General features: G+C 38.6%; 1 protein-coding gene across 2 annotated transcripts in view; it reads left to right on the top strand.

Annotated features, from left to right (window-relative positions):
* Window positions 1-295: 295 nt before the first annotated feature.
* The window catches only part of ILRUN (inflammation and lipid regulator with UBA-like and NBR1-like domains), a 104060-nt gene continuing 82042 nt past the window's right edge, over window positions 296-22313 (top strand). For both annotated transcript variants that reach the window (XM_057698983.1, XM_057698984.1), the window contains exon 1: window positions 296-641. In XM_057698983.1, the coding sequence (XP_057554966.1) occupies window positions 484-641 (158 nt within the window). In that variant the 5' untranslated portion in view covers window positions 296-483. The remainder of the gene's footprint in view (window positions 642-22313) is intronic.

The raw sequence follows: 22313 nt of genomic DNA on the forward strand, positions 1-22313 counted from the left end.
GGGTGTGGGCGGGGCGAGGAAAAGGTCAGGCCGGGAGTCACCTCCTTGCGCCGCCCGGCCGTCCCCTTCCTCCTTCCCACTGCCCACCCCCTCGCTCCACCGCGGTGAGGTCACGCGGGGGACGTCACGGGTTTGTGACGCTACTGAGGGGCGGGCCTCCGGGAGAGGAAGGGGCGGGGCCTAGGCGGACGACGCTTGCGCAGTGGGCGCGGCGCGGGAGGAGGCGGAGGCGGCGGCGAAGCTAGAAGCGGCGGCGGCGGCGGCGGTGGCGGCGCTGGGGGGGGTGGGAGGGGGGGGAGCTCGAGAGTGAGTGAGTGGCTGAGTGAGTTTACCCCTATGAGGCGGTGAGAGGCCCGGGGCCTACCTCAGAGGAGCGGGGTCGCGGCGCCAGCTAGCAGCGGGCCCCCTCCCGGTCCCCGGGCCCGGCGGCGCGGCGGCGGCTTAGTTGTGAGGAGGCGGGGAAGCGAGTGTCCGACCCCAGCCATGGAGGGCATGGACGTGGACCTGGACCCCGAGCTGATGCAGAAGTTCAGCTGCCTGGGCACCACCGACAAGGACGTGCTCATCTCCGAGTTCCAGCGGTTGCTTGGCTTCCAGCTCAACCCGGCCGGCTGCGCCTTCTTCCTGGACATGACCAACTGGTGAGCCGGCCCCGCCGCGCCAGCCCTGGCAGCGGCCTCGGGGCCCCGAGGGGAAGGGAAGAGACACCCGAGCTCGGCGGCAGGGCGGGACGGTCGGGCACAGAGGGGCACCCCCTTTCCGGGGCGGGGAGGGAGTGTGGGGAGCCCCAGGGGCCTAGGAGAAATTTGGGGGCCGAGCAAGGGTAGAGGGGATGTACGAGGAGAGTTGGGGGCCGTGGAGGGCAGGAGAGGCGGAAGGGAGGTGGGGGGGGGTTGTTCTTGAGGTTCTGCGGAGTATTAGCGGCCGAGGAACGTGGGAAGAAGCAGAAAGACTTGAGCATCCAGGCATGGGGTCGACCTGGGAGGAAGAGGGCTGTGGTGTTGGCTAAGAGTAAAAAGCACAGAAAATCTGAATTTCGAGAGTGGAAAACAGTTTGGGGTATGGAGTTAGGGGTTGAGGATGACAAGGATGAGGGGAAACTGAGGGAGAGAATTAGGTGCTTTGGAAGAACCTGGCACACGGGTGAGACTTGGAAGTTAAGAGCAGAGAACAGATATTGTGTGTGTGTGTGTGTGTGTGTGTGTGTGTGTGTGTGTGTCTTTCGAGGACAGATAGGGAAAAGGGAAAAACTTTATAGGGGAGAACAAGTGAATACAGTAAGAAAGATCACTTTCTGAAGAGTTGTGCCAGGGAGGGGTGGGATCGGCTAATGGAGGACCGAGAGTGCTAGACCTGGGGCAGGGTCTGGGAAAAACCTTGAGAAAAGTGAAGGAGAGGAGATTATCTTGGGGAAGGGAACTTTCTAAAGGAATTGGAGCTCTGGGCACCAGAATGCGGGAATGGGTGGGAGGCTTATCCAGAGGGACTTAGTGGAAAGAAAGCTGGGTTGGTAGATGTTTGGGAAAATGGAGAACTTGACTTAGGCTGGGAACCAAGTATTTTTGGCTTGGAATCTCGTTGTAGAAGAGTAAATTGGGACAGAAGACCATGATAACTTAGATAAAGGAGTGTTTCTTGGCTTTGGGTGGAGCACTTGCTATTTGTGATAAGCAGGGCTTCCCCTTGTTCTTTGAGGAGGGGTTGTCGAGTTCATTCAGGGTGAGTGATAAAGTGGAGACCATTAGACTTCCTTTGAAAGGATTTCAGGTGAAACAACTCATCTTTCTTTGGTCAGAAAGCCATGAGATGATTGCCCTTTGCTCTCTGTGTTGGGCATTCAGTCCCCTGACATGTTTCTCTTGGCATCACTTATACAACCAGCCTCTCCTTTATTCCCTGTCCGCTGGATGCCTCAAGCAATGCCAGAAAAAGAGGCTGTAAGCCTTTAGTGGTAGGCTGTAGTCTTTATCCCATTTCTCATGGAGCCCTATTCTGAGTGATGCCCATCTTTTTAATGGGAGCCTTATAGCTGTGGTGACTCCGGAGGTGATGTATGAATTTTTTTCTGTGCAGCATTATTGGTGAGTCCTGTTGTTTTATCTTTAAAGTTGATTGTTAAGAGTGGGTTTGAGTTTCTAGATGTTTAGAAAACTCTTTGAACGCAAGAGATAGTCTTTATGATTAAAGAAGCATTTGTGATCCCTTCTTGTATCTTTTATGTCCAGGATAATCTCAGACAGGGACTACAGCCTACATTAATTTTCTGAACATCAGCCTGTATGTTTAGTAGAGGGTGACAGGGGTTATTGAAAACACCAAGAAGAGGTATTACACTGGTGAAATTTAGAAGTAAAACTGTATCTTGAGGAGGGTTGTTCCTTTGCCTGCCTGCTTCCCACCCCCAGCTCCTTTTCTTCCTTGTTTACACTAGTTCAGCATAGGAAACTTGGCATATTGTTGCTGCCAGTTTGGTAGGGGAGGATCATTATTTCTCCCCACCCTCTTGTGAGTTGTACCATTTAAATTCTGCCCTAATAAGTTTTTAGTTTTTTAGAGTCAGTATTAGTGTAATTATTATGGCTACAAAAATAATGTAATTAATTTTATGTGCTTGAGGTGTGTGTGTTTAACATCTAAGATTGTTTTTAAGTGTTACGAAAGGTGAGGCCCAATGTAGATAAGAAACAAAATAAAAATTATGGTTACATTATAAAAATTTTATTTGAATTTTATATAAAGATTAAGCTTAGTGACACTGAATAGCATGTATTCTGTTGAGATGTTATCTTTGTATAAAACAAGATGATATCAACAAAGGAGTGAGCTATTAAAAAATTTATTCTGGTTTTAAAGCAGTTAGAAGTCAGTAGCTTCTTAGGAATCCAGAAAATTAAGTCATAACTCAGCTTTAAGTACATTACCTTATTTTTTGACTGTAGAAGTCATGTTCTTTTCTTTGATTATAAAATGAAAAATTTGTGAACTGAAGGAAGTAAGGCTTGTTATTATTTTCTTTCTAATGAAAGGAGTTAGTTTCATAATCCAATATTGTGTTTTGATACCTGTGTTGACCTGGCTAAGTTTGTCTTGTTAGATTTTTATTTTAAATAAATACTCATAATTAATAAAATCTAGTTAAAATACATACATGAATGCATACTTGGTCAAAATATTTGTGTGTCAAATAAATATCTAAAGTCTAGAAAAGTAGTTTTTAAGTATCATTTAATGTCTGACTTTGGCAACTGTTGAGATAGTCCCAATACAGGTTGCCAAAATTTCTCTCAAATTGCTGTGGTTAACCTGTTGAATTTGAGATGATTAACCTTCTTGTGACTTCATAAGTGCCTGCTTTGGGTTGTAATAAATAATCATCATTCAGTTGTCTAGTGACTATTAAAAAATAATGTGGTACAAATGGGCAGAAGACCTAAATAGACATTTCTCCAAAGAAGACATACAGATGGCCAACAAACACATGAAAAGATGCTCAACATCACTCATCATCAGAGAAATGCAAGTCAAAGCCACAATGAGGTATCACCTCACACCAGTCAGAATGGCCATCATCACAAAGTCTGGAAACAACAAATGTTGGAGAGGGTGTGGAGAAAAAGGAACTCTCCTGCACTGTTGGTGGGACTGTAAATTGGTACAGCCACTATGGAAAACAATTTGGAGGTTCCTTAAAAAACTACAAATAGAACTACCATATGATCCAGTCATCCCACTACTGGGCATATACCCAAAGAAAACCATAATCCCAAAAGAAACTTGTACCATAATGTTTATTGCAGCACTATTTACAATAGCCAGGACATGGAAGCAACCTAAATGCCCATCAACAAATGAATGGATACAGAAGATGTGGCATATATATACAATGGAATATTACTCAGCTATAAAAAGGGATGAGATGGAGCTATATGTAATCAGGTGGATAGAACTACAGTCTGTCATACAGAGTGAAGTAAGTCAGAAAGAGAAAGACAAATATTGTATGCTAACTCACATATACGGAATCTAAAAATGGTACTGTTGGACTCAGTGACCAGAACAAGGATGCAGATACAGAGAATGGACTGGAGAACTCGAGGTATGGGAGGGGGCGGGGGGTGAAGGGGAAACTGAGACGAAGCGAGAGAGTAACACAGACATATATATACTACCAACTGTAAAATAGTCAGTGGGAAGTTGTTGTATAACAAAGGGAGTCCAACTTGAGGATGGAAGATGCCTTTGAGGACTGGGGCGGGGGGGGGGGGGCTTGGGGGTGGGGAGTCAAGGAAGGGAGGGAAGATGGGGATATGTGTATAAAAACGGATGATTGAACCTGGTGTACCCCCCCCAAAAAATAAATAAATAAATAAATAAAAAATAATGTGGTAAAATAAAAATGATTATTTTAAAATGAAGGCCATGAGTCTTCTAAAATGAAACGCTATTTGGAAAGACTATGTATTTATTTTCAAAAGTAAGAATTTATTTTCTGTTGTTGGTAACAAACAACTTTTTAAGAAGCTGCTGAAAATTGACTAAACTGAGTGTTTTGGCCTTATAAATTACCTACCCTGTAAACATAGATTTTTTTGTTTGCTTTAGTGTTAGTGTTAGGTTGGCTGTGCATTATGTAGATATTTCTGTTTAATTTAGAACTCAGTATTATTTCATTTTTGTACTGTTAATACCTGAGGCTGGCAGCTATGCTGCTGGAGATTGGTAGAACTGCCTCTTAACAAAAGTAGTCCAGTTTTTAGTTCCTGAGTGAGTACATAAAGCGCATAAATGATGTGGTGAAGGAACCCAGTATCTGAAGCCAAACTGAAATGACTTGTAGATTAGATTAACTTTCTATAGGTGGGTTCTCTTGAAGAGACACTATTGGGCTGTGAGTATAGAGCTTGGAATTCTGAAACTGGAAACTGATTCTCTAGTTCATTCCGGTTTTTCCTGCAAAATTGCATGTAACCCTTCCAGGATAGCTTATTCTTGCATCCCTGAGGGCAGAGATTTGCATGATACTTTATTGTAGTGTTTAATTACCTTTCTAGTTAGACTTATGTCAAAACTAAATTTTTCTTACTGTAATTTAAGCTTTTTTCATTTGCTTGTGTCCTCCTTGGAGATGAAGAATATGTACTAAACACCTTCCTTAAGAGGTCAGAAATCTTCTATTAATACAAATCACTAGAAATTTTCAACCATGTATAGTTTAAACACACTCAGTTTTATGGTTTCTCATCCTTTAACATAGTCTGATAGATTTATATATTTTTTTCAGCGGAGACCAACAGGTTGGAGAGGAGAGCTTAATTGTGGTGAAATATACATAACGAAAAATTTACCACTTTTAATCAATTTTAAATTTACAGTTCAGTGTTACATAAGATTTTAAATTAAGTTGTGGTCCTCAAAGTCATTTGTCTCTGTTATGTTTTCAAAGTGAGTTATTCTTTAGCGTTTGTGACAAGAGGTTTTTTAGAGGATGTTAATGTAGGAGTTAGTTCTCATTATAGGGATAAGTAAATTATCTTTGACTAACATATAGACATTGTTGGTTGTTTTTGTCCCTCCTATTCATTAGGCTAGTGCTTTGCAGTTTTGGTATTGCAACATCCTAGGTTACCTCCAGGTGTCTTCAGGAAGCAGCACGTGTTTTTTGGAACTCCACATGCACCCATCATGAATACATCAGATGTTTTCTAGAAAAATAACTCAGGAAAAGCATTTTTGTAAAATAATGTCCTGTTGACTTTCTCAACATTGTCAGAGGCACCCTTCTGGATAAAATGAAGGTATAACCACTATGCAGTGAAGTGAAATCAGAATCTAGATGTGAAAATCAGTTGTATTTCTTATCTGATCTCACAGTGCCTCCCCTGCCTGATCTTAATCCATTTATCAGTCACCTGCATGCTGAAGGAGTTTCTCATCCACTCTCTGGTTTGTGTGTATGACTGGCAGAAGAAACATGATATTAATAATGGTTTCCTTTAAAAATGCGTGCCAAACAGCAACTTTAGGAAGAGTTGTAGGAAGGGTTACATAACAGTGATAGAGTGTCGTGCACGCTATTGCATTTTTAAGAAAGTTGGGAGTTCTTGATTTGGACATTCTTCTTTCCCACTTTTTTTGGTCTTTTTTGAGTGGCACACACAGGTTGGGATTCTGGGTATAATATAAAATAGTTTACAAATAGAGCATCCAGATTCATTTTAGTTTTAAAAGGAACACAGTAAAAAGTGCGTTGTGGTCCTGTAGGAAGTTTTTTTTTACTGTTCAATTGCTGTGGGACTTGCATTTCTGATTATGTATCAAGTCAGAACTAATCGCCATTATAGCTAGGGTGGGTGGAGGTGTTTCTTTACCACCTCTTATCTTCCGACTCCCCCACCCCAATTTGTCTAGCACATAACAGCAAAAACTCAACCAGACAGTGTTTATTTATTACTTATTTATTTATTTGTCGGTCACACGGCTGTGGGATCTTACATGGCCTTGTGGGATCTTCCAAGTCCTTACCACTGGACTGCCAGGGAATTCCCTCAACCAGATAGTATTTAAACAAATATATTTTGGATAGACCTCTGGCAGATAGTGTAATACAAAAGCAGAAGACAGCCTCTATCATAATTTGCCCTCTAATTGGAAAAGAACATACCTGAAACTATGAGAGAAAAAGTTTGGGGATAATAAGGAGGAAACATGCATATGTTAACTGAATTAACTGAGTAAAATTTTAGAACAGGTAGGAATGGACTGAATCAAACAGAACCAGTGATTCACAAATATTGAGAGTTTGCTGTGGACAGGTTGCTTTCTCAGAAGGTTTGAAATGGTTGGGGATTTGAATTGATGGAAAAGTTGTGTAATGTTAGGTGGAGGATATTTCCTGAGTGAAACCAGGAAGGAGCAAGGTGGAGCAGAGCTGTCTGTAAGATTGGCTTGGCAAGAATGTGGTTAATGGGATCAGAAGTGACAAGAGATGGAGCTTATTTTTATTTTTTGCTTTGGAATATTGTTGGTTTTTTAAAAATTGTGGTGAAATTGACATAAAATTGAACCATGGTAAAATGAACAATTCAGTTTTATTTAGTGTATTCACAGTGTTGTGCAACCACACACTGTCTAGCTGAAGCATTTTCATCAGTCCAGAAGGAAACCCCACACGGAATAAGAAGTTGCTCCCCATTCCCTTCTCCCCCCAGCCCCTGGCAACCACCAGTCTGCGTTCTTTCTCTATGGATATACCTATTCTGGATATCTCATATAAATGGAATCATAAGATGTTTTTCCTTTTGTGTGTGGCTTCTTTCAAGCTTCATCTGTGTTGTGTATAGCACGTATCAGTACTTCATTCCTTTTAATGTCTGTATAATATTCTAGTGTATGTGTATACCACAGTTGTCCATTCATCCGTTGGTGGACCTTTGAGCCATTTCCAGCTTTTGGCTGTTGTGAATAGCGCTGCTGTGAACATGCGTTTAGGTGTACTTGTTTGAGTACCTGTTTTCATTTCTTTGGATATATATGTAGGAGTTGAATTGCTGGGTCGTGTGGTAATTCTATGTTTAACTTTTTGAGGAGCTGCCAAACTGTTTTCCACAGTGGCTGAATCATTTACATTCCCCTAGCAATGTATGAGGGTCTGTATCAGTTTTTCTACAAAGTTGCCAATGCTTATTTTCCTTTTTTAAATTATAGTGAGTCTGAAGTGGTAACCTCATTGTGAGATTGATTTGCATTTCTCTGATTATTAATCATATTGAATGTCTTTTCATATGCTTATTGGCCATTTGTCTATCTTTTTTGGAGAAATGTCTATGAAAGTCCTTTGCTGGTTTTTTAACTGGACTTGTTTGTCTTTCGGTTGTAAGAGTTCTTTATTACATTTTGGATACTAGACCCTTATCAGATATGTGACTTGCAAATATTTTCTCCAGTTCTATGGATTGTTTTTAAAATTTTGTTAATGTCCTTTGATGCATAAATGTTTTTAATTTTAATGAGGTCCAATTTATTTATTTGTTGTTGCTTGTGCTTTTGGTGTTATATCTAATAATTTATTCCCAATCCAAGATCGTGAAGGTTTACCTCTGTGTTTTCTAAGAATTTTATGGTTTCAGTTCTAATATTTATATCATTGATCCATTTTGAGTTAATTTTTGCATACGATTGAGGTAGGAGTCCATCTTCATTCTATAGAGTTTAATTTTGATCATATTAAATAGTCTGGAACTGGCTTCTCATTTACTCTTCATTAACTATATCCTTTACTTGTATTAAACATGTATTTTACTTTCTTTGGCCACCACTGAAAATTGGGCCGGAAAAGCGTGCAAGGTTTTCTGATGGGGGAAAAAACTTATGCATGTTCTATTGGCACCCAGAACTAAATGTATGTTCAAAAGGTCAGTCCCCCCTACTGCTGCCCCCAGTCCTTCAGCTTTTCTTTCTGACTTTTCCCTGTTCAGTTAATAGCTCCAGTGGTCTTCCAGACATAAGGCTTGAACTGAGTTATCTCCAGTGCCCTCTTTTTCCTGGATACCCCAGATCATATGCCAAACCGAGTTCATTTCCACTGCAGTGCACCTCCCAACTGTCTCATTTTTCCATTCTCTTTGCCATCACCTTAGTTTATAGATTATGTTACCACTTAAACAGGGTAGTATAGAAGTAGTATCCAAACTGATTTTCTACACCAGGCTCTCCTTCTTCCAGTCCATTTTTTGGACATACCACTACCAGGTCAGTCTTTCTGAATCACAGCTTTGATCAGGGCCCTTCTTTTCTCAGAAACCTTTGTTCCCTGTTGCAGATCAGATGAAGAGCAGAGAGCTTTAGTTAGCTTGACATTCAGGACCCTCCATAGATTGATCTGGCATATCTTTTGTGATGGATATCCTGCTCCTCTGCCACATTCAAGCTGGCCGGTTGCTCATTTCCCACACATACTTTTGCTTTCCCAATTTTTAACTTTTTTCTTCTAAAGAGAATGCTGTTATTTTCTCTCTTTATACCTCATGAAATTATATTTTTATATATATATATTTTGAAATTGGGACACTAATTCTTGGTAGTGCTGTCTCCTCTGAACTCCACTCTTGCCTTTAAAAAAAAATTTATTTATTTATTGGCTGCATTGGGTCTTCGTTGCTGTGCGTGGGCTTTCTCTAGGTGCAGCCAGCTGGGGCTACTCCTAATTGCAGTGCTCAAGCTTCTTACTGCAGTGGCTTCTTGTTGTGGAGCATGGGCTTCTAGGTGCGTTGACTTCAGTAGTTGTGGCACACAGGCCCAGTAGTTGTGGCTCGAAGGCTCAAGAGCGCAGACTCAGTAGTTGTGGTGCATGGGCTTAGTTGCTCTGCAGCATGTGGGATCCTCCTGGACCAGGGCTCGAACCCGTATCCCCTGCATTGGCAGGTGGATTCTTAACCACTGCACCACCGGGGAAGTCCCTACTCTTGCCTTTTTAATAACAGTTATCACATATGATATATACACCCTGGAGAGGAAAATGTCCCCTAATAGCCTTTGTTTCTCTCTAAGTGTCTGATGCAACGCTTTGTATGTAGTAGGTGCTCAATAAGTATTTGTTGAAGTGGTGCCTGAAGGTAGATGGGAAAAATATTTTGTAAAATCTCTGAAGTTCTCCTGGATCTTTGCCAGTATGTTTTGTTGAGGAAAAACTTTAAAAAGCAGTATAAACACATAGTAAGTTCAAATAGTTTAGAAGGGTCTAAACAGGAATTGCAAACTAAAATGCTTGTAAATGCCAGGTGGGGTACGTGAGCAGTTCAAGTATGTGTGAACTAGAAAGCACTTGCTGTTTTTATGAAGAGGATATCTGGTACTTGCCTTAAATCAAATATTACCACGCTGGAATGGGGGCCCAGTGTTCTTAGATTTTTTTCCACTTTTTTCAAGAGAAGCCAGAAATTCAGATTTTTATGGGTAATTTCCTGATTTTCAAATGTTGGCAACTATCTTAAATATTTTTAAAACACTGTATGGGCCAAATAAAGCACGTCTGTAGGTGGGATGTAGTCCTTGGGCCGCTAATTTGCAATCTCTGGATGAATAGTGGAAAGCAAAAATCTCCTCTCCTTTCTAGATATAGCCACCACTGTTTCTTCTGTACCTTTTAGAAAATTTCCACGTCTGTAGACTTTTGTACGTATACATAAGTAATTTTTATGCGTGTGTACATGTGTATATACATATATAACAAGTAAAATGTATGTAAATTTTTTTTAACAGCAGTGGTATTGCTATTTGAATAATTATTCTTCTTATCCAGAGTAGTGGGTACCATATCTCTTGTACCTCCTTTGCTTCGTTGGGCACTGAATTAGCTGTCAAGGCACTTGGATAGGCTGATGAAATAGATATGCTTTTTTAATTGACATTGCAGTGGTGAAACTGATATATTGTAAATCAACTATACTTCAATAAAAAAGACACAATAAAAGGCAACAAAAAGCAACAAAAAACCCACGCAGTGGTGGATTTAGTCTCTTGAAGTATAGTAAAATTCCTTCACTGTATTAACAGACTCTTACCTAGTGATTACATATACTTATTAAACCTTTATTTTGCTGTGTTAAGAGCAAAATATGTTAAGTAAACTAGTAGTGAGCTCATCTGAATTTACTTATGAGGTATTGTCAGAGAACACATTTCATAATTTGAACTTTTTAGGGATCCAAAACACAAGACTGAAACTCACTGAAGAAGTTTAACTCTTTTTTTGGAAATATATTTATTTGTTTATTTATTTATTGGCTGTGTTGGGTCTTTGTTGCTGCGCACAAACTTTCTCTAGTTGCAGCAAGTGCAGGCTACTCTTCGTTGTGGTGCACGGGCTTCTCACTGTGGTGGCTTCCCTTGTTGCAGAGCACAGGCTCTAGGCGCGTGGGCTTCAGTAGTTGTGGCTCGAAGGCTCAAGAGCCCAGGCTCAGTAGTTGTGGTACATGGGCTTAGTTGCTCCACAGCACGTGGGATCCTCCCAGACCAGGGCTCAAACCCGCGTCCCTTGCATTGGCAGGCGGATTCTTAACCGCTGCGCCACTGGGGAAGTCCTAACTCTATTAAACTACCTTGTGCAGATGACACTAATCCAGTTTTCATTATAGAAGGGCAGTTGATTCTGTAAGTGATTTTCTAATGATTTGCCAAAGTTAATGTATGTCTTGAGAGAGGTAGAAGTTTATTCTAAATATGGAACTCAGCCTCACTGAATTTACTATGTACTGGGTTTGAAAAGACTCACTTTTAAATATGAACGGTTATGTTTTCTTAAAATGTTTGAGCCTCAGGTCTGTAAAGTGTTTCCAAGAGTTTAAACTTGAATTATTATGCTTGAGGTCAGTGATTCATAGCCTATTATGCAGCAACAGCGTGCTGTTGATTGATTGGTACATGATGTGCTTCTAAAATGCTTTCTGGTCAGCATCTATCTTCTAGAATAAATTTTGCTTTTTAAGTAAAAAAATACTTTGATAACAGGCTTTGTGTAGTGGAAATCATTAGCTGAGGGATGGGGTTTGCATACAACTGTAACTGGGAACTATTGCCTTTAAAATATTTTAAAATTTAAAAATAATTTTATTACAACATAGTTTTATTATGACATAAATTTTATTGCATATAAGCTAGAAAGTATCAAAAAACAAAAAGAAAAAAACAAGCCATACTCATAGGACCCAGAAATAAGCAATTTTAACCTTTTGAGCTATATTTTTCTAATACTATTGTGTGTGTGTGTGTGTGTGTACCTGTGTTTGCTTTACAAAAATGGAGTATTTACTATATTCTGGGTATTGTTTTAAGTGATTAAGTTTAATATATAATTTAATGTTCATAAGTAATGAAATAAATCCTGTTATTTAGAGACTCAGTGAGGTTAAATAACATCTAAAGTTATGTGGGTAATAAATGATAGAAATAGGATTCACATGTAAGCAGTCTGGGACCAGAGTCTGCTCTTGATTGTTATGTTTTACACCTGTATGGCTTTCTAGGACTGCGATAAAAAATTACCACAGACTGGATAGCTTAAAACATTTGTTTTCTTACAGTTCTGGAGGTTGCAAGTCTGAATTCAGGGCATCAGCAGGGCCATGCTCCCTCTGAAGGGTCTTAGGGAAGAATTCTTCCTTACCTCTTCTTAGCTTCTGTTAGCTCCTGGCGTTTCTTGGTGTTCCTTGGCTTGTAAATGCATCACTCAAGTTTCTGTCTCAGAAGTCACATGACCTTCTTCCGCGTGCGCTTGTGTTTGTGTGAGGTGGGGGGGAGGTGGGAGGGGTGTGAGTCTCCTTAGAAGGACACCAGCCAGTTGGATTTAGGACCCAGCCTAATCTTGTGTGACCACATCTTAACTGATTACGTCTGCAAAGACTGTATTTCCAAATAAGATCACAGTTCTGAGGTTATGGGAGGACATGAATTCAGGGCGATACCCTTCAACCAATATACACATTATTTGTAATCTGTTTTCACTTAAAAATCTTTTATGACCATTTCTCCATTCTTAGTAAGTATGATTCTACACTTTTATTTTAAAGGCTTCACAGTATTCCTTTATGTGGATATAGAACTTTACCCCTCCTCAGTGCTTTAAAACAAACTTTAACATGTTGTTGAGTATGGATTTTAGGCCAAGCCATTTCAGGTCCATCATCCACCTCAGTTGTCAAGGTGTTTTTTAACTGGGAGAGCAGGATGTGTAGGTGCACCATCTCATGTATAGAGGTCTTATCCCCTTCCTACTTTAAAACACACACACAAATGGCATCACACTATACATACTGTTCTTAGGTTAGCTTGTTTAACTTCACATGCAGATGTTATTTTTCTTTCTTTTTTTTTTTAATGGATGTATGGTATTCCATTGTGGCTGACTGCATTTTGTTTAAACACTTCCTTACTGATGGATAGTTAGTTTCTATGTATTTGCTTTTATAAAGCTCCTCTGGTATATGTATCTTTATACAGAGGTGTGGATACAGTCCTAGAAGTGGGATTATTGGGGTTAGGTGTATGGGCAGTTTAAATTTTGATAGGTAGTATCAAATTCACTTCAAAAGTATTGTACCAATTTTCATTTTTACTATCAGTATACAAGAGTGCTTGTTTTGCCACTCTCTTAGCGATGGAAGAATGGTCTTTACATTGTTGCTGGTCTGATAGGTTAAATATATATTCATTATAATTTGTATTGCTCTGATTATGAGTGAGGTAGGACATCTTTCCTTATCCTTATTGGCCATTTGTATTCCCCCCAACTTTATTGAGGCCATTTATATTTTTCTGTGACTATTTTGTGTTTTCCTCTCTACCTCTATTGGATTGTTATTCTTTTTTTCATTGATTTGTGTGTTATTTGCATATTAAGGAAGATAGCTTATTAAATGCTTGCCTTTCCTCCAGGTTGTCTTTTAACATGGTTTATGATTTTTTAAACTAAGTAGCAGTTTTTTTGGTGAATTTTTATGAAGTTGAATCCAACATTTTCCTTTTTGATTTCTGCTTTTGGTTTTATGCTTAGAAATCCTTCCTCCACCTAATTGTTATATAATTATTCACCTCTGTTTTCTTTATAATTGCATAATTTACATATAAATCTTCTTTACACAGCTGAAATTTATTTGGCAGTGTGCTGGGGTTGATATCTAACATGTTTTTCAGATGATGAGTCATTTTTCCCATTTATTATGAAATTCACATTTACCCCCAATGATTTGAAACACTATCTTTATCATGTATCAGATGCTTATGTATATATTTGGGCTTGATTTTGAGCTTCTTCCTCTGTTGTATTGGTGTGTATGTCAGGTTTTCTAAGATTGAATAAGAATTTTAATGTTCACTTAAAAAGTATTTTTAAAGGGAAATATATTTTCTTATAGTTTTCATTTTATCCAAGTTATAAATGCACCTAGTAAGGTGTAAAGGGTAAGGTAGTTCTATAGGCTTGTTATAAGGAACCAGGGATTCTAGGCTCCTTTTTTCTTATCTCATTCCCCAAAGGCAATCTTTTTAAATTGTTTCAGGTGATTTTGGGGTTTTTACCTCTCTACCGATTTTTTTCTTCTGTTTTGACCATTATCTGTTGGCTTCCCACAGGGAGATGAGGATGTTGAGCCAATGTGGTGGTGAAGAGCAAAGTTCAAAGCTTCTGCTGTTTACTATCTGTGTGACCTTTGGCAAGTTATTTTATTCTCTCTGTGCTTTGGTTCCTTATATATAAGGACAGTATCAGTTTTTTTTCTGAGGATTGGATAAATTAATATGTGTAAAGATTTTGAGCTGTACCCAGCACATGGTAATTTTTAGTTACACCTAACCTCTTTCTTATGCTCCCATTTCGTTTAATTGTAATTTGGTTAAATCAGTTTTCAGTGTTTATGTTGTTTTAACTATTTAAATCCTTATTGGCACTTGAGCTATTAGTGTACCAGGATTCATTTTCCTTTTCTGCATGATCATTTGCTGCCCTCACTGGAATCATAGTCTTGATTCTTTTGATCTACCCAGTCTCTCAGATAGTTTTAAAATTCTTTATTTATTAAGTTTCAGGTATACAGCATTATAGTTCAACATCTGTTTATAACATCTGTATACAGGATATATAGAAAATTCTGTTTTTTCTGTATAGGGATAAGATTTTTTAAACTAAGTTATCCTCAAACTCCTTACCAACTATGACTCTCTTCTCAGTAGGTTTAGACACTTCAGGTGTTCTTTCAGTTTTATCTTTGTGAAGAAGTCTCTTCTAGAGTGTTAGACCTACTATGACTGGACTGCTAGAACTCTAGGTCTGCTGCACGGCTCTGCTGAGTACCCTGGGGATTTCTTTCATACTTCCCCCACTTTGTTGGAACCCATGTTTCCTGGACCCCATTTTTGTAAACTTCCTAAGAGTGCAGAGGAGATAAAATTTGAGACTCTAGAATTCTGAAACTGTGTTTTACTCTGATCTGTGTTTAGTTGATATGCCAGGTTTGGTTAGGTAGCAATTTGAAGATTGGAAATACTTTTCTCAGAATTTTTTTATTTTTTGGCACATGGGCTTAGTTGCTCCGCGGCATGTGGGTTCTTCCTGGAGCAGGGATTGAACTCATGTCCTCTGCATTGGCAGGCGGATTCCCAACCACTGCGCCACCTAGGAAGCCCTTTCTCAGAATTTTGAAGGCACTGTTCCTTTGTCTTGTGTTTTTCAGTGGAGATGTTGAAATGGGATGCTGTTCTGGTTCTTTGTTCTTCGAATGAATTCTGTTTTTTCCTTTTCTGGAAGCTTTTGATAACTTTGCTGTGTCCCCGGTGTCCTGAAATTTGATGGTAATGCATCTCAGCCTGTGTTCTCTTACATCGTGCTTAGCTTTGGGGAGCCTTTTTAGTCTGGAAACTGTCCTCTGTTCTTGGAATGTTTCTTATTTTTTTCTTCCAGTTTTATTGAAATATGGTTGACATACAGCACTGTATAAATTGGAGGTGTACAGCATAATGATTTGACTTACATCATGGAATGATAATCTTAGTAAGCTTAATAAACATCCGTCATGTCAGATAAAAAATTAAAGAAATAGAAAAAAATTTCTTGTGAGAGAGCTCTTAGAATTTACTCTTACTAACCTTCATATATAACATATAGCAATGTGTATATTTATCATGTTGTACATTACATCCCTAGTACTTATTTATCTTATCTCTGAGAGTTTGTACCTTTTGACTGTCTTCCTGCAATTCCCCCCTCCGCCTCTGGTAACCACAAATCTGATCTCTTTTTCAATGAGTTTTTTTCATTTTTGAAGTGTAATTGACCTGCAACAACACTGTGTTAGTTCCTCTTACACAACATAGTGATTTGGTATTTCTGTACATTTCAAAATGATCACAATAAGTCTGATAAGTCTAGTTATGATAGGTCATCATACAAAGATATTACATAGTTATTGATTATATTCCTCAGACTGTACATTTCATAACTGACTCATTTTTTTTGCAGCTGGAAGTTTGTTCTTCTTAATCTCCCTCACCTATTTCTTTCCTCCCCCTACCCCTCTTCTCTCGCAACCACCTGTTTGTTCTTGCACTCTATACCTCTGTTTCTGTTTTATGATGTTTGTTCATTTGTTTGGTTTTTTTAGATCTTGGAAATTTTCTTGGATTAATTCTTTGTTTTCTTCCTCTTCATTTTCTCTGTTCTCTTAGATCCTATTTTTCAGCCACTGAGTTTTATGGTCTGGTCCTCTATCCTTTTGTTTTTTTCTCTTTTCATCTTTTGACAGAATTTTTGCTCTGTTTTCTGAGATCTCAATGTTGTTTTCTCCAAGTTGCCTTTCTGTTTGCTTGCTTTATTATTATTTTTCTTTCATATTAGATACTTTACCTTAAGTACTTGTTATTTCTTAGCTATCTATTCCTATTTAAGAGTAGGACACACACACAAAAAATAAAAAAAATTAAAAAAAAAAAAAGAGTAGGACACAAAAAGTGGTTTTAAAGTTGTGGGCCTGACTGTAGCATTTGTTAAATGAGGGCTTAACAGCTCCACCCATTTCCTCCAGGGTGGGGCAGTCACCAGCTGTGCAGTGTTTAGACTATATTGGGGATCTGAGGACTAATGCATAGTTTAGGCAAATGCATTTCTCCTGTTTTTAATCCATGTCTTCGCCTTCACTTGTGTAGGGTACCTGGTGCTCTTAATTTCTCTTCAATTCTGAACCTTTTGGGAATTCCTCATTTTAAGTTTGATTGCTTCTCTACTTGTCCCCATTGCTGGCTAAAGAGGAGTCATCTTTCTCAGGTTGGCTAAGTCATTTATCACTTGTCTGTCTGCTTTCTAGCAACGCAAATGTTCCCTCCTCACTTGCTCATTTTGTCCTTGTCAATATCTTTTTACCCCCCGCGTTTTTCTTCATTCAGGCTACTGTAACAAAAATATCAGAGAATGTGTGGCTTATGAACAACAGAGATTTATTTCTCACAAATCTGGAGCTGGGAAGTCTAAGGTCAGGGTGCCAGCAGATTTGATGTCTGGTGAGAGTCTGATTCCTGTTTCTAGATGACTGACTTTTCACTGTAACCCCATGTGGTGGAAGGGGCAGGGGAGCTCTCTGGGATGTCCAGTTCCATTCCTGAGGGCTTTACTCTCATGACCTAATCACCTCCCAAAGGCCTCACCTCCTATTACCATCACAGTGGGAGTTAGGGTTTCACAGTTAATTTTTGGGAGGACACAAACATTCATTCAGATCATAACACTGTACCTATATTTTAGGAGGATTTTGGGGGAGAGCTGAGGCTAGTGTATGAAATTTTATTAGGAAGCTGAAAGGAAGTATTGGATTTGCATCTAAAATGTTTTTATTCTTATTATGATTAATGTGATTGGATATAAAATTTCAGTATACCAGTTGAATAAATTGATCAAGTTGTGATGATGTATTTAGAATTTTCTTGTTTTATACTTTTTCTTTTTCACGTTATTTTATTATTATTAGTTTTAAAATATTTATTATTTGGTTGCACCAGGTCTTAGTTGCAGCAGGCAGACTCCTTAATTGTGGCTCATGGGCTCCTTAGTTGTGGCTTGCCAGCTCCTTAGTTGTGGCAGGTGGGCTCCTTAGTTGTGGCATGTGAGCTCTTAGTTGCGGCACGCATGTAGAATCTAGTTCTCTGACCAGTGATTGACCTCGGGCCCCCTGCATTGGGACCGCGGAGTCTTAACCACTGTGCCACCAGGGAAGTCCCTCTTTTTCACTTTTTAAAAAAAATAAATTTATTTATTTATTTGTTCATTGGCTGTGTTGGGTCTTCATTGCTGCACACTGGCTTTCTGTAGTTGCGGCGAGCAGGGGCTGCTCTTCTTTGTGGTGCGCGGGCTTCTCATTGCCATGGCTTCTCTTGTAGCAGAGCACAGGCTTTAGACATATGGGTTCAGTAGTTGTGGCACGTGGGCTCAGTAGTTGTGGCACACAGGCTTAGTTGCTCCGCAGCATGTGGGATCTTCCTAGAGCGGGGATTGAACCTGTGTCCCCTGCGTTGGCAGGCAGATTCTTAACCACTGTGCCAACAAGGAAGCTCCCCCTCTTTTTCACTTTAATTCTCAAATTTTCTATAATGAATATGTATTACTTGTGTAATTAGGAGAAAATACTACCTAATTAGAGAAAAATTGTTAATCACATCCTTAGATAAAAATTGGCCCTAGGTTCCAATGTGTTCTTCTCTTATTTAATCCTAAATCTATCACAGTTGTGCTCTGTCCTTTACTTCCTTTAGGTAATATGCAGTTAGAAACACTAATTTTGGGGTGAGTTTGTGTGCTTTGCAGAGTTCATTCTGATCTATCCCCCCAGCTTTTTATTTTGAAGACTTTCAAAACTGTAAAAGTTGAAAGACTAGCACAGTGAATACATGTATCATTGCCATTTTACCATATCTGCTTTATTTTTTAAGTATCTTTATTGAAATATAATTTATATATCATAAATTAACCCATTTAAAATAGATAATTGAATGATTTTTAGTAAGTTTACAGAACTGAGCAACCATCACTACAATCCAGTTGTGTAATATTTTCTTCATTCCAGTAAGATTTAGTCTGTCTGTTCACAGTTAATTCCTATTCCTACTCCCAGCCTCAGGCAAGCACTAATTTTTTTTCTGTCTCTAAATAGTTGCCTTTTCTTTACTTTTTATACTGATGGAATCATATAATAAGTGGTCTTTTGTATTTGGCTGTTTTCACTTAGCGTTTTGTTTATGAGGTTTATCCATGTTTTAGCATGTATCAGTATTTTTATTGTGGAGTAATTTTCCATTGCATGGATATACCACATTTTGTTTATCCATTTACCAGCTGACGGACATTTGGAATTTTTCTGCTTGGCTATTATGAATAAAAATGCTGTGAACATTCACTTGTAAGACTTTGAATGTGTGTTTTAATTTCTTCTGATTGCTATTTTGTATTGTAAAGTTATGTCTTCTTAAGAAACTGCCAAACTCTTTTCCAAAGTAACTACCATTTTACATTCCCACCAGCAGTGTATGAAAGTTCTTGCTCTGGATTTTATACTTTTTTTTTTCCCCTGAACCATTTGAGGTAAATTGCAGACATCATGACATTTCAGTCCTTAGCAGATATCTTCTAAGAACAAGGGTGTCATCCTACATATGTGTAATGTCATTGTCACTCCCAAGGAATTTCGCCTGGAAATAATAGCGTTATCCAATATACAATTCATATCTAGATTTTCCTATTTGTTCCCCAAATGCCCTTTATAAGTTTTTAGAAAAAAATCCAAAATCTTGTCAAGCATCTCATGCTATATTAGGTTGTCATGTCTTTAATCTAGAACAGTCCCTCACCTTTGCCGTTAGTGTGTTTTATGTTATTGACATTTTTTAAAAGTCCAGGCCAGTTGTCCTCTGGAGTGATCCATATTGTTGATTAGTCTGTTTCCTCAGGGTTAAATTCAGGTTAAACGTTTTGTTGTTGTTGTTAGAAATAATTGTCTGCTGTTGCCTCACATCAGGAGGCATCTGCTCTTTGTCCCATTATTATGCTAAATTTGAGTAGTTAAGACAGAGTCCACCTGTTATTCTCCTTTGTAATTAATAACTAATCTGTTAGAGACTGTGAGAATATCCTTTTCCCCAGCAATCTTTCTCCTGTTTTAGCATCTGTTGCTGGTCCTTGCTTGAGTTGTTTATTGCCTAGTGGTTGCAAAAAGATAATTTCCTAATTCTGCTGTTCCTTTTGTGTTTATTAGTTGGCAGTCTTTTGTAAAGATATTGCTAATTTTTAAATGGAACTTATCAAAGTCATGAATAATTTTATGGCAAATGAAGCAGATTTTTATTACTTGTCTTAATAGTGTGGAGCTAAGCATATTTACCTTACTCTCAGCCACGGAGGATCCAAAGTACCGGTACTGGAGAGAGAGAGATCTCCTTGACCTTTGCGAAGCTTGAAATACATAAACTTTTTCACTGAGTTTACATTATTTGGGGATGTTTGCTGCTTTTCTCTCTTTGAGAGAGCACTCTTTTTAAGGAAGAATTAAAAAAAGCTACAGAAACGGTTTTTCCTGAGTTTTTATTAGTTTTTCTTGTAAACCAAATTAGTTACCCCCCCCACCCCCCATTTGTTTGGATGGTTTTGTGATATATGTTTTGGTAGTAATTTAACTGGTGGTAATTATGCAGTATCATGCAAAGTAGCGATTTTTTAAAATTGTTTTCTTCTGTAATGTAAAAGAAATGCCATAGTTGGATGAGCTGTCCAAACCTGACTGCTTCTTATGTGCAGGTGGTTGCCCAGACATGAAAACATTAACAAGAGTATGTGAGACTGTCTGCAAATGTCATAGGACTTTTACAGGAAATATTCTTTGCAAGTTGTCTTCCTTGTTTTTTCTCAGGGATTAGTTACTACTAAAAATGGCACCAATTTCTGACTTCTTAGTATACTGTTTTATTAGTTTGTAAAAGAAAAGGGGGGGCCTGGTCCTCTCAGGTTCGTGGGCTGTGGTAAAGTCTGCCTTTATCCTGGTCTTTTTCCAAATTCTTTCCAATTTAATTTAGTCTTCCAGCTGTAAGTATGTAGCTTTTTAAGGTACCTATCTCACATGTACCAGAGAACAGCCAAATGTAGCCACACAGTATTTGGAGATGGGTTGGCTGCAGAATGAACAGAGTAGGCATTTAAGGCCCTGTGACATTATTTGGTGGTGATGATAACAGTTGCATTGGCTTTGTTCATCATATTACATAGAACTTGGCCAAGTTTTATTTATCTTTTTGTTCTTAGAGGACAGAATAAGATTCATAAAGTAGGGTCTTAGACACGTATGCTAGTATGCATTTTTGTAGATGAAATATGCTGAGGCTTAGTGTTGTATTCTCCAAAGATGGTCAGCGTGGTTCTCTAGGGGTGATGAAACTGAAGAGGCTTTGATGCTAGCCACTGTAGCACACCATCAGGAAATCTCTAGGCAAGACGTTAGACGGGTGTGGAGCATTTTAATCAAAGGTTTATGTAAAAGATATGTGATTTCTTTTCAAAGCTCCTGCATTTTTTTTTTTTACCTCTGTATGCAGAAACAACAGCTAGATTTGAGAGTGGAATGTTGGTTTACAATTTAGCTTTTTGGCACTTTTTCCTTTTTTAAAAATAAAACAGAAGTTCCTAGTATCTTTTATAAAACAGGTCTCTGACTAGTCTGTAGGATGAGACACATTTTAACCATTGCTGGCTTATTCTAAATTCTTCGTGAGGTAAACACACTTTTGAAAACCATGCTTAATTATCGTTTTACCTGATTGTTTCATAATTGCTACTTTAAATTATGTCCCATGAACAACAATAAGCCACAAATGTTTTATTTATGAAGATGGTTTTGTCTGAATCACGTTTTCTCTTTGTCATCCTGGGACTTTTTTGGGTATCATGCATTTTCATGTCTACTTTGGTCATGTCTGCTCTGTTCTAGTATCTTCAAAAATTTCAGTTAGCACTGAACTTAGTGATTACTTACCTTTTTAGGAAGTATCCATGACAGTTACATGGTGGGTGGGTGGGATGGAGGCAACAAAAATAGGAGTTACTTCTAAATGTGCATCTTTAATGGATAATTGAGTTCTTGAGAGCAGAGTTACCATGAAGGAAATGACTCAGCAGAAATAGCACCTTTTTGTTTGTAACCTTTCTTTAGTTTTTTATATTCATAGTTGTATGATGAAGAAACATAAAGTAGAAAGAATAATACAACAAATAGCCATTGTATTAATTTTGTGCTGTTGTTAATAAATTACCACAAACTTAGTGGTTTAAAAAAACACCATTTTATGGTTTTACAGTTATGGAGGTCAGAAATCCAAAATGAGTCTCACTGGGCTAAAATTAAGGTGTATCAGGGCTGTGTTCTTGCTGGAGAATTTGTTTCTTTAGCCTTTTCCCACTTACAGAGCCCACATGCCATCCCTTGGCTTAGGGCCTCATTTCTCCATCTTCAAAGCCAGCATGTCATGTGGGTCACACTGCTCTCTCTCTCTAGTTCTCTCTTCCAGTTCCCTCTTCCATGCTTAAGAAAGTGATTACATTGAGTTCACCTGGATAATCCAGGATACTGGTACTATGTTCAGGTCACCTGATTAGCATCCTTAATTCCCCTGTGCAGTTAACATAACAGATATACATGTTGTGGGGATTAAGACATTATTGCGATGATGAAAATATTCTGAAACATGGTGATGGTTTTACAGTTCAGTAACTACCAAAAATCATTGAATTGCATAGTTGA

Source organism: Hippopotamus amphibius, chromosome 11, assembly GCF_030028045.1.
Source record: "Hippopotamus amphibius kiboko isolate mHipAmp2 chromosome 11, mHipAmp2.hap2, whole genome shotgun sequence".
Lineage (NCBI taxonomy): Eukaryota > Metazoa > Chordata > Mammalia > Artiodactyla > Hippopotamidae > Hippopotamus > Hippopotamus amphibius.